The sequence below is a fragment of the Pleurodeles waltl genome, chromosome 6 (assembly GCF_031143425.1).
Source record: "Pleurodeles waltl isolate 20211129_DDA chromosome 6, aPleWal1.hap1.20221129, whole genome shotgun sequence".
Classification (NCBI taxonomy): domain Eukaryota; kingdom Metazoa; phylum Chordata; class Amphibia; order Caudata; family Salamandridae; genus Pleurodeles; species Pleurodeles waltl.
The window spans coordinates 435109602-435123402 of NC_090445.1; the positions used below are offsets into that span (position 1 = coordinate 435109602).

The window sequence follows — 13801 nt, forward strand, 5'->3', positions numbered from 1 at the left end:
CGTGCATACATGGTGCTTATATAGTCCTCTGCACATAACATATGTCTTGGAATGATGTTGGCGCAGAGCTGAGGCGTGTTGGGGTAATGCTGAAAGATATTCTGGAACCAATCTGATGCCTGGATGAGTATTCAAAAGATAAGGAATCTCATCTTACTCTGTTCCAGAATGAATGTTAGCAAAGATAAGCAATTTATTAAACATGGAGTTGGTGCCCATGCACATTGTCCAATAAGGAAGGATTCACAGTACATTATGCCACTCGAAAGACTTTTTAGAAAACAATCTGTGAACATCTGAGTCCAAAGCAAGAGAGCAGGAATAAGCAGAAAATGTGAATCTACAGCAGTACGTGCTATGAACAGTCTTACAGGGCAAGTAACACTTTTCCTGTTTTACTCTGATTCATAAAACTGTACCAAAAGGATTTCAGCAAAACATTATCAAGGGGGGGGAGGGAATTGCAGCTTTCTATCATTGTGTTCCAAACAGACTTAAGTCATTCAGATTAACATATACAATGTAGGTGAGATCTTTGAACACCTTGACCAGGAAATATTTTCTTGTAGGGGAGGAAAAAGACTGAAAATCAAGAACAAAGTACACAAACTGATGAACCATTCCATTAATGAGAATTTGTCTTTCCTAAATTCTTATTATGCTGTTCTTGATTTAGCAATTAATATGAAGCTGTATCCAGTAACGCACAATGCTGCTGCCTTTCATATATCCAGTGCTGTTTGTGCTGTCTCAGGCACAGTGTAAAACAGAACTGCATTTACCAGGCATGTGAACTAGTGATTCTTTCTCGATGACTTTACAAATTAATCTGAGACCTGACTCTTGTCTGCTATCTAGGATATAGATACTGCTGTTGTCTCGGACACCACAGATGACTTGTGGTTCCTGAATGAGGCTGGGGCTGAACAGTGTAACATGGAGGTGAAACTGGAGGCTCAAGACTCTGATCATGGCATTGATGAGGATGCTATTGGTGAAGAGGAACGGGGCAGTGGCAAAGAGGCAAGTTCAAATGTAAATCTTACTTTTTGTATTTCACTTGTACAACTTTTTAAGAACTGCCATATCCTAGTGCTGGACCTGGAAGCATCATAAAAAATGTTCTTAAATAAACATGGGGTTATTACTTCATGTTTGATGGCATGTAGTGCTGTAGATACACATGCTGTGCATAAGCTCGCCATCTATTGTTGTGTTTGGAGTAGTACAACTTGTTTTTGTTATAAAAAGGTTTTCGGGTCACAGGATCGAGTGACTCCTCCTCTCGGATGGGCATCACGTCTTTTTTTTATATTGTTTTTCTCTGCCGTCAGGTTTGGATGGGTGTTCCTCTCGCTCCAAGTTCTCAGCTCCAAACAGTCTAAAGTGGGATTCTTTCCGTCTTTCTATCGTCATCTGTATTGTTTCCGAACGCATATTCCTTAATATTTGACTCTCCGTTCCTTTTTCTACACTCTGAATCAATTTTTTTTAGCCTTTCGGGGACAGAAAGGCCCGTTCGGACCGTCCTTGGGCCTACCTCTTCCACTTGGTACCAAACAGTGCAGCCCTGAAGGAATGTACTCCATTCCGATTTTGCCCTCTATGCCATTTGAAGTTTCCACACACCCACCAACACCAGGTGTGTAATTTGTGTCTTTCACCAGACCACAACGACCAGACCTGTGAAGCGTGCCATTCTTTTCAGTCGAAGAAGACGCTTAGAGACAAAGAGCTCGTCGAATGGAAATGGCGTCTCGACAGACTGAAGATACCCCGGACATCGTCAGAGATGAGCACGTGCACGAAGATGTGGAACAAGAGTGGGGGATCTTCTCCGTTCAAGATTCGGACTCTGATGTGCAGTCGGACATTGAGAGTCAACCATTACAACCAGCACAAACTAAGTAAAAAGCCTGCTTTCTCATTGGTTAAAACAAAAGTGGTCATCGGTCCGCCGCTGCCTTCCAGCCATGGTCGGAGCCAAGATAGTTATTTGGATGCCCCACATACCAGCTCTGCACTGAAAAAGGCCAAAGAGAAGTCTTCAGCATCGACCTCCAGTAGCTCCATTTCTGCACTGACAAAACAAAAACTATATGGTGCTTCGGTACCGACCACTTCGGCACCGAAAAAGAAACAACAAGCAGCTACAATTTCGGCACAGAAAATTTTCCATCTGAAAAAACCTTCATAACCGAAAAAACACCAAAAGATGGACTCTGGACAGTCTGTAACATTCCCTACATCACAGGTGGAACCAATTTTTGAAGTTATGGACGCAAGGCAGCGCCGACTTCAAATTCAGCAAGGAAAGGATAAAAAAAACTTTTGAAGAAAGTCTTGATTCCTCTGCACCCCCAAAGAAAACTACCAAAGAAAAAACTTCTTCTCATACTTATACATCTCCACCTTTCCCTACTTCTCCACAACATACTCCACCAACATCTCCCACTGATTTAGGGTTCACACCACCTAGTTCACCACCTAGTCGGTTGCAGGATATAGGGGATGCATTAGAAGAGCAAGACCCATGGGATGAGTATGATCCTGATTCTATTACTCCAAATTATCTGGATCTTTACCCAGCTAGACCCTCACCACCTTAGGATTCCACATCATACCAACAGGTTATAGCAAGAGCAGCAGCATATCACAATATAAATATGTACACTGATGCAATAGAGGAGGATTTCTTATTTGACACCCTTGGTGCAACACATAAAGCCAATTCCTTCTATTGCTCCCAGGAATGATCAGACATGCAGAAGAAATATTTAAAGAGCCTGTTAGAGCAAGGGTTATCACTCCTAGAGTTTGATTAAAAAAAAGTACAAAACTGCAACCACTGATCCTCTATAAGACCACAAATTCCTCCAGACTCTATTGTGGCATCTACTGTATGAAAAGAGCCAATACCCAGTCAACAGGAGACACAGCTTCTCCTGACAAGGAAAGTAAGAAATTAGATGCTGCAGGAAGAGAATGGCAGCGTAAGCAGCCAAGCAGCGAATCGCTAATGCTCAGGCTTTACTTTCCAGATATGACAAAGCTCACTGGGATGCTATGGAGGAACTTTTTATAAAACCTACCAGAGGAATATCGTAAAAGAGAGGTAGAGATTGTAAATGAGGGGCAAACAATATCCAATAACAACATTAGATGTGCACTTGATGCTGCTGATACAGCAGCACGTAGTATTAATACAAGTGTCATCATAAGACGTCATGCATGGCTTAGATGTTCAGGCTTTAAACGGGAAGTACAACAGGCAGTTTTGAATATGCCCTTTGATAAGGAGCACTTATTTGGTCCACAAAAGGATACCACACTTGAAAAATTAAATAAGGACCCTCAAACTGCCAGAGCTATAGAACCTTTACAAGCCAGCACACATAGGAGTAATTTTTGTCGTGTTGGGTTTAGCAGAGGATTTAGGTCATCATTCCAAGAACAAACCACAAATCAAACTAATCCACCTTTCAATATTCCTGAGGTTATTTTAGACTCTTTAGAGGATCATATAGAGGAAACAACAATAAAGGAAGAGGCAAACCATCTACATCTAGAGGTTCCTTATCAGTCACTAAACAGTGACTTACCAGACCCAATACTAAATACACCACTCCTGTAGGGGGAAGGTTACAACTCTTTTACCTCCAGTAGACTCAAATTACCAAGGATCAATGGGTATTTCAAATTATCCAAAATGGTTATTGTCAGGAGCTCATTTCCACGCCACCAAATATATCCCTTCATACACACAAACTCTCACAAGATCATCCAACCTTCTCAAAGAGGAAGTACATTCCCTTCTTCTCAAAGAAGCTATAGAACCAGTACGGTTGCAATACCAAGGAACAGGAGTTTACTCCCTGTATTTTCTAATCCCCCCAAAAATGGGTCTCTCAGACCCTTAAATCACTACATCCTATAAGAACATTTTCACATGGTCACTCTTCAGGATGTTATTCCTCTATTACAACTAGAAGACTTCATGACAGCCCTAGATCTAAAGGACGCTTATTTTCTCATTCATCCTGCACACTGCAAATACCTAAGATTTGTAGTAGCAGGAAAACATTACCAATTCAAAGTGTTACCATTCGGAGTTACAACTATTCCCAGATTATTCGTAAAATGCCTCACAGTGGTTGCAGCACATCTCAGAAGAAAACAAATTCATGTTTTCCCTTATATGGATGATTGGGTGTTCAAAGCCAATTCATTCCCACAGTGTTAAAAAGATACTCAAACTACAATTCGCCTCCTACAATCTCTAGGATTCACTATAAACTATGTCAAATCTCATCTCCAACGTCTGCAAACACAACCATACCAGGAGCTATCTTGAATACACAATAGGGAATAGCCTTTCCCAACCAAAACAGGGTCCAGGCTTTTCAAACATTAATTGCAACATTAAAACAGAACTAACATACACAGTAAGAACGGTTAAAAAACTGTTAGGAATGATGGCATTGTATATTGCCATAGTGCCTCATGCCAGACTCCATATGAGTCCTCTTCAACAGTGTCTCATCAGTGGTCTCAGGCACAGGGTCAAATGGAAGATCTAGTGTTGTTGGACCTCCAAACTTACCTCTCTGTACATTGGTGGAATACCACAAACCTTATGAAGGGGCGGCCCATTGTAGACCCTGTGCCTCAGATTACTCTCAGAACAAATGCCTCTAACAACGGTTGGGGAGCTCATCTACTCAACCTAACGGTTCAGGGAATATGGGACGACACTCATTGGTCTCTTCATATGTTACTTCGAACTACCAGTGATATTCTTGGCAATGAAAGCATTCCTTCCGCAACTGCAACACAAAACAGTGTTGATACGTACATAGTATGACTGCCAAGTACTATCTCCAGAAACAGGGGGGGCACAATCTCAACAACTGTCCCAACAAGCAGTCAGTATGGAAATGGGTGATTCGTCACCATAGTCACATGGTGGCACAATGTCTCCCAGGTGGCAGACAACCATTTAGCAGACCTGCTAAGCAGGATGCATCAACAAACACATGAGTGGGAACTCCACCCACAAGTCCTTCAACAATACTTCACAAAATGGGGAACACCTCAAATAGATTGGTTTGCAACAAACCAAAACAGTAAATCTCAAAACTTCGCCTCCAGATACCCGCACCCTCAGTCCAAGGGCAATGCTCTATGGATGAGTTAGTTAGGGATATTTGCTTATGCTTTCCCCCCCTCCCACTCTTAACATTCCTAGTATGGAAGATTGAACAATCTTTCCTCAGCATGATCTTAGTGGCCCTTACATGGGCACGTCAACCATGGTATACAACATTTTTGGAACTCTCAGTTGTTCCTCACCAAAAACTTCCCAACAGACCAGATGTTCACACAAAAACAGGGACAGATAAGACATCCAAATCACTCAACCTAGCGCTAAGGCTCCTGAAGTCATATAATTTGGATATTTACATTTACCACAAGAATGTATGGATATCCTTAAACAAGCATGCAAACCTACCTCTAGACCAGTGGTTCCCAAACTGTGCGCCGCGGCTCCTTGGTGCGCCGTCAAAATTAGCCAGGGGCGCCGCACACAGTCTGGAAACCACTCGGAGGTGCTTTTAATCGGTAGCTTTTCACCGTGGTTTTGGAAACAAAACCCCCTGCATTAATTATTGTGACCAGCGGAGGGCGCCAGAGTACCATTAATAATATCCCTGTGACAAAAGAAAAGAAATAATTTAAAATAAATGTTTTTCAGGAATCTGAACGAGAGAATTAAGAAGTCAAACTGTAAATAGTGTAGGTACAGGTACAGGCTGGGATTACGTTCCCCCACCCGCCAAAAAAAAGTAACATAATGGGGAGCCGTGGCCAACACGGCCAATAGGTCAAAGGAGCCGGGGATCGAAAAAGTTTGGGAACCACTGCTCTAGACAGTGCTATGCACCAAAATGGAAACGTTTTGTTTGTTAGTCTCAAACAAAAAACATTGACCTTCTTCAACCATCAGTACAGAGCATTGTACAATATTTATTACATTTATAAAAGGTCAATTCAGCCTACACATCTATTCGTTTACATTTAGCCGCTATAGATGCATATCTGCAAAATTGACAACATATTTCCTTGTTTAGAATTCTGGCTATCAAAGCATTTATGGAAAGAGTAAAAAGAATAATTCCACCAAGAATTCCTCCAGCTCCATCTTGGAACTTAAACATTGCACTCACAAGACTCATGGCTCCACCTTTTGAGCCACTCCACTCCTCTGCCCATTACAATACCTTTCATGGAAAGTATCATTCTTAATTGCTTTCACCTCTCTTAGGCGTGTCAGTGAGCTTCAGGCATTAACATTTCTTTCAGCTTCATAAAGAAAAGATTGTAACATTTCTTCCAAAAGTCATTTCACAATTTCATACTAATCAAACAATAGAATTGCCAGTTTTCTTCCCAAAACCAGAATAAGTGGCAGAAAGAGGTCTACATACTCTAGATGTCAAAAGAGCTCTTATGTACTATATAGACAGGACAATAAATTTTAGGAAAACAACTTTTGTGGTTTTCTCATTACCACACAACAGAGATCCAATATCTAAAGCTACAGCAAGATGAATAGTCAAATGCATTCAGACTTGCTATACTAAAGCTAAGAGACAATTACCTGTACCACCTAGGGCACATTCCACTAGGAAAAAGGTTCATCTATAGCCTTTTTAGGTAACATACCTATAGCAAACATTTGTAAGGCAGCAACATGGTCTATGCCACACATGTTTACTAAACATTATTGTGTAGGTGTCTTTGCCAGACAACAGGCAAATGTTTGAAAAGCTGTACTTAACCCATTTTTTCAAACAATTGCAACCCCTACACACTAGAGACAGCTTTATGGAGGGACTGCTTTACAGTCTATGCACAGCATGAGTATCTGCCGCTACACATGCCATTGAACGGAAAATGTTGCTTACTAGTATACATCTGTTGTGGCAAGTAGTGCTGTAGAAGCGCCCCTTCACCTCCCCGAAGTGTGTACCGATTGCAATTTAATTATATATGTGTGTGTGTGTGTGTGTGTGTGTGTGTGTGTGTGTGTGTACATATGTACATTTCTATCCTACTATATAGTCTTTTAACTACTTCCCTCTCTGGCCTGCGGACATACAAATCTAACAAAGGACTCTATGCCCACGTGCAGTATTACCAAGAGGAGGAGTCACTCAATCCTGTGACTCGAAAACTTTCTTCAAACAAAAACAAATTGTACTACTCCGAACCCAACACTAGAGGATGAGCTTATGCACAGCATATGAATCTACAGCACTACATGCCACAAACAGATGTCTACTGGTAACGTTTTCGTTCCCAACACTCTGCTGGCCCTGCTCGCTTTCTTGTACATTTTGCCTCATCCTTTAATATGCTTTACAAAGCTGGCAGCGGTTATTTAAGGGGGAAAGACAGATGTTGTAATTGGGGAAAAAAGTCTCATATCAGTGTCTGGTTCATTAGAAAGGTTGCCTGGCATGCTCTCATTCACTACAGTTAGAAATCTCTGCATAAACTTTTATTCAGGACTGCTTATTTTGAGGCATTTTCTGGATCCTGGGGCCTAAAGTGGCTATTGCCTAGTAGCCTATGTGCACTTTTTACCGTTGCTGTCGAAGGGCCATGATATAAAGAAGGAGTCTGAAGAAATTTCAGGTGAAACTTTATTCCATCTCCAATGCTTCAACTGCCTATTCTCTTCACAGGTCTTCTCTCCAACCGTTCACCTCCCCTCACAGCCTATTCTTCACCTCGCTCTCAACATTCCGATCAACCCAAAATATAACACAGGGGGAAAGGGTACAAGGGAAATACCATTCCTATACATTGTTTACTCTAACACACATTTACATTAATATACTACTGAAAATATGTAATAACATAATATTATACTATTGTGATAAACTAATACTACACTAGCTAACTACAGCACAACAGGCCACTATTAGATAACCAAGTTACTCCTTTTGAGGTTGTACCACTTTAAAGGTAGCAAAGTTGAGCAACAGCAGCATACTTTGTGTTTTAGGGATTTAGTAACTCGGACCTAATACAGCACAGTATGTAACATTCATTAATGGCCAATCATCATCTTTATAAAAAAAAAATTATTTATTAAAAAGTTAAGGAGAAACAAAAGCCAAAACTACTATGTTTAAAAAGGGAGTTGGTATGGAGGTGAGATAAGACAACAAACGTTAGGGTATTGTCTTAACAAAAGGTGCCAGATTTCTGCCAATATTGGTAATATGGTCAATATTATCCTGAAAGACTTGGCTTGGTATCTTTGAGGGCTCTCAGGTCTTCAGTCCTTTGAAGTGACTGATTGATTGGAAATATGTGCAAAGGATGCAGGTGCAGGTCATTTGGACCATCGTGTGGTCCGGGTTCACCTTTGGACACCATACTAATGCTAGGACCAGAATAAATAAATTTTATTTCAGTGGCAGTGGAGCCAAGGGTGAACATGCATTCTACCATTATGAATGTTATCTTAATGCATTGCTCCCACTAAAACAGTAACCAAAAAAAGTTACTAACGCTCCACCGCCAGTTTAGGAGCTGCCTCACTGATGTAGTTATTAAAAGAAACAAATGTGCTAGTGGGGGAGTACTTACTACATACAATAGTCTCAGAGTAACTTATTCTTTACTTATTCTTTATTCTTATTCTTGTACTCTGAGTCATGGTCAGGTTTTTCTAGCAGAGGGACAACACCTCGGAATCATAGGTCCAACCAAAAGCTGGTCTTTTTATTAGTAGGTCCTGACAGACTATAAAATTCAGTAACTGAGAAGCATAAAGTTAATAAATTATGGAGGCGGGCGACCTCCAGATGGCCAGTGAATTTCCATTCCGGAAATGGAATTGGTTGATTGTTTAGGCTTTCACATGTGAGGGTCAGTGTTGCAGCTCCTTGACCCCGATGCTGTTCTTCCTTGGATATTGATCTCTCCTGGCCAGCTGCACTGTGGCAACCTCATATCTCTTGGATGGTCTATTTCTTCCAAGACATCTGTGTTCAGGTCTTCTGGTGAAACAAGTCTGCTCATACTGGCAGATGTAGTGCAGCGCCTCATGCAGGCATGTAAGCTCGCCAGCTGTCCACACTGTTCTCTCTTGCACCCATGTGTAGAGGAATCTACTTGCTTGTTTGTAATAGGGTGTGAGCAGTCTTTGCCACACACGACCCCAAACATCCATTCATACACAAAGTGACAAAAACAGATGAGCACAACACTGGTTATAACCCATGACCGATATACTATAATTCATTACATAAGGTCTGTAGCCGTTGCCTACCGAGTGACCGCAATTATTTGAACTGTTCGGCCTGTCAGGCTTTTAAAAATAAAGTAATCTGTTACAGGAGAGAATGCAGGTGGCTGCTGTACAAGATGCAGCAATAATGTTCTCCTCAGCCAGCCTGTTTAGCCTCGAAACAGAGTCCTCTTCTCGGCACAGAGATCCTGAATCACCTACCTGGAACAGAGATTGACACCAAAGATTGCTTTATTGCTTTAAAAAGGGCATCATAACCTAATGAAGCAAGAACTGGAGCAGTCTGATATTACAAAGAGAATAATTTACATTGATACTCTCATACAATACATACTTGCATGTCCCCCTCAATAGACATCAGGGGCTCACTTTCGAAGAGGCCATATCTGAGGAACTCGGATCTTTTACTTTACCAAAGGGTAATACACCTAGAGACACAAGTAGTGTACCACTGCCTCAGTGCGAGCACACACACACTCACCAGCACATTCACTGCATACGTACTTTGACACGGAGCATGTTTTAAACATTACTAATCCATATGAAGTGCACAACCCCATGGACGACGGTGACCCTGAAACCCCTGTTGTCAACAGGAATCTTCTCCAGTACCTCTATTCGGTGTTCTTCGACACACTTATTCTTCTTTCACAAACTGGAATCTTCAGCTATGGTTCCACACTCAATGGTGAAAAAAAGAACCTGGAGATGGCGACCAGGATGATTTTGAGTCAGCAGGCACAATAATTGCAGAGAAGCCCAAGGCAAGGACCCTGCTGCCTCAAAGCTGCGACTTACCCTTCATTCCCCTCAATCACACAGCACCTGCCTGGGAGCAATAAGGTTATTTCTTCCTCAGTGGGACAACCTAATCCTACACAAGTGGGCCTTACCCATTATTGCCCAAGGATGCTTCAGTTTTCTACCACACTGCCAAACATGCCTCCCTACTGGCACAGCATCGGCCTGGAACATCAAAAGCCTCTGCAGGAAGAGATGAGGGTATTGCTACTGAAGGAAGAAGCTGAAGCTGTTTCACCGCACCAAAGAGGACAAGTTGTATATTCCTCCTTCTTCCTCATTTCTAAAATGATCTGAACACTTAGACCATTATTATATCTCAGGCCATTCACCAGATACACAACAGTTATAGCTAAGAACTCTGCAACAATTCATTCTGCTGCTTTGCATGGGGAATTGCATAGTGAGAGTCTGCCTCAAGCGTGCCTACTTCCAAATTCTCATCCACCCAGCACATCACCAGTACCTACGGTTTCTGATATTTGTGCATCACAATAATTTCATTGGGGTTACAACATCTGCGCTGTTTATTTATTACGTGTCTAGCAGCACCATTTATGTGTCCATACCTGCACAACTGACTGAAACATCAGCAGTGCTTAGAACACACAACTGGTAGTTATGCTTCTCCAAGTATTTGGCTTCATGATAAATGCTATAATGTGATACCTGACAATCTGGCACTGAGCCATTCATCTGTAAGCCTATTCCTAGTAGGACATCTCCTAGGAGTGGACATCTGCATCGCAGACCTGCTAAGCAGGATTCATCAACAATGTCCATCAGTACTTTCAGCGATGGGTAGCACCCACAGTCAGTCTTTGCCACTTCAGAAAACCCAAAATGCCTAAACAATTCTGGGTGCCCACACCTGAGTCCGTAGGCAATTTTGTATGGATGAACACATCTGGAATATCTGCCTATGTTTCCTCCATTATCACTGATTTCATATATAGTGAGGGTTTGTTAAGACACCAAAACCTTAAGGCTGTGACTCTTGCAGTTTGACACCTGAGGTCTTGGAGTTCAACTACCTTCATCTTCCAGAAGAGTGCATGCACATTCTCAAGAAGGCCCACAGGCACCACTACAAGGGTGTGTTGTGATGCCAAATGGAAGAAATTCCCTCGCCTATCTCTGTAAGAACAAATGGCCTTTGCATGATTTTAGTACATCATCTGCTATTTGCTGCATCTGCAGAAATCTGCCCTATTATATACCTCCATTAGGGTTCATTTGGGAGCTGTAGCAACTTGCATGAAAAATAGCATCATGTTTATTGTTTGTGTAAAAGTCCTAATGTGAATGTATTTTTGAAAGGTCTAAAGTATTACCTTTCGAGGAACACCATTGGCCCCTTATTAGATCTTAATGTGCTTCTCACCTGGGTCATGCTACCTTTTGAGCTGGTACATTTTTTTCCCACTGTAAGTTCTATTGTGGAAAGTAGCCTACCCTTTTACACTGATTTTGTTTGCTTGTGTTGAGTTAGTGAGTTGCAAGCCCTAACTGTGCAGGTGCCTTTTATTCAGGTGCTCAAAATCGAGTCATAAGTACACTTCACACTTTCTGCCTAGGACTGTCTGTGTATTCCATGGTAACCAAATCTTTGCCTTAACAAGTTTCTTTCCCCAACCTTATTCCATTGCAGAAGGGGCCTTACAACCTACATTGTACTACAATGACCATATAAAATCCATTCAGAAAACAAACAACTAATTGTTGCTTTTGCCAATCCACGCTTAGGAAAGCAAGATTTTCCAAGTCTGCCCTTACACAATAGATAGTTAAGTGCATTCACATGGAAGCTGCTAAAGCTAAGCATCTAAAAACTGTAGCCACTACTTTTGGGAAAGGGCAATGCTTTTCAGTGTATGCAAAGCCTATGAACTACAACAATACATACTGTGAGCAGAAAATGTTGCTTACCGTTAACAATCTCTTTGCAGCTTGTAGTTTTGTAGACTCCTATGTGCACCCTCCAACCTGCTCCTATGCTGGCTTATGGTGAAATATTTAAAATAATGCACTCATCACACTCTACTACCAGGTACCAGTACACGTACACTGTCCTGCTTCAAAATACTCCAAATACTTTCTCTTACCCTTTGTGGGAATAGGAGGAGCTATCAAATTTGCAAGATTTGTCCTTGTGCACCATAGGTTTCTGGGAAGTATCAGGAGTCTTTTTAAAACTGAAGAACAAAAGCTTGTAACTTCCACACCCAACACTAGGTGGCAGAAGTGTCAAACAGGTTAATATCCAGCACCCCAACGTGCAAACCATTTGTTAGAGATAAACAACTTTACTTATTCTAATTTCAGCTTCTTTATTTATCCACCTGATAAAAAATCCAGTAAACACCTGATTTGAAACTGTTTCTGTGTTTTTTTTTCTTTTACTTGCTAGATCTTCTAGAATAGGCTTCTCCAACAAGTAGCTTGTGAGCTACTAGTAGCTCTCCAGCTACCTGCAAGTACCTCTCCAGTGTGATTAATCCACTAAGTTAGACACTTCTGCTTGGTTGTATTAATATATCAAAAAATGGTTGCATTTTCAAAATATATTTAGAGTTGCTGCTTGAGTGATGAATCATGCAGCTTTGAACAGAACTATTATTAACCTGGTGCCAGGTGTATTGCAGCATATAGCTATTATTGTTTAACCCATGTAGAGGGATTCAACATTAAAAAGCATTTTGAAAATTACTGCTGGCAACATGCCTGATGCTGTGATGTGATCACGGCTGATAATCTTGCATTTGGTGGCCACTAATGTAATCTTGTCTGATGCGGTCACCTTTCCAACTTTAATATTAGTAGTTCTGGATGATTTTCATTAAACACAAGTAGCTCTTCTTACTGAAAAGGTTGGAGACCCCTGTTCTAGAACATTGGCCCCATGACCACTGTTATCCTGTGAGCTGCATTTGTGTCAAGCTCGGATCTTCAGACTTCCACTGGTCTCTAGTCTTCCAAGGATTTCAGGCATGTGCAGTATATCTGGGGCTAGGCCTCTGGGTCCATATTTTGCAGTTTTCTGCCTCTGGAATGCTACTGTGGTACATATGGGTGGCCTGAAGCTTCTGTTGTCAATTTTTCAATAGTCAAGAAAAAATGTCCAATTAAAATTCGTTTTGCCTAAATATTCACCACCATGTAACATACCTTTGAATAATTCTCCTATAATACTTTATAAGAAACAGCTTCAACCTTGGGCATTCAGACCTCTTGGATCCATTGTTTTCCAGGAGGTCTGGCCATTAAACTTGCGTTATCAATTTTGTATCCCTAAGATGTCCCCTTGAGTGTATCTTGACAGTCTCCAAGAGCTAAACTTTCAGTTGAGATGATTGGTGAGCTTTATCAAGAAAGTGTGCACCGGTGATGGTTTCTGTTTTTTCATCCTCTGATTTTATTTTTGTTGTCCCACTTTATTTAGACTGTTCTTCCCATCATCCCTACATTATATTAGTCTTGTTTGCATTTCACTCCATTCATCTGATCATTAGTTTCCTATATCACGTATTTTGTGCCAGTATAAGGATGGTATATTATTTCCCCTTATAATATCAAATTACATTTTTAACACTTTAAACTGGGTTATGTCCAGTGTTTGTTTCTCCGAAAGCACTTGTGCCTCTAGTTCCTCCTTACATGCTTGAATCACTT

The 13801-nt window shown here is 41.2% G+C and overlaps 1 protein-coding gene across 1 annotated transcript in view; it reads left to right on the forward strand.

Moving 5' to 3' along the window:
* MDM4 (MDM4 regulator of p53) overlaps positions 1-13801 on the forward strand; it is a 176636-nt gene that overhangs the window by 117392 nt on the left and 45443 nt on the right. The window contains exon 10 of the mRNA XM_069242124.1: positions 859-1035. Coding sequence (XP_069098225.1) covers positions 859-1035 — 177 coding nt within the window. The remainder of the gene's footprint in view (positions 1-858; positions 1036-13801) is intronic.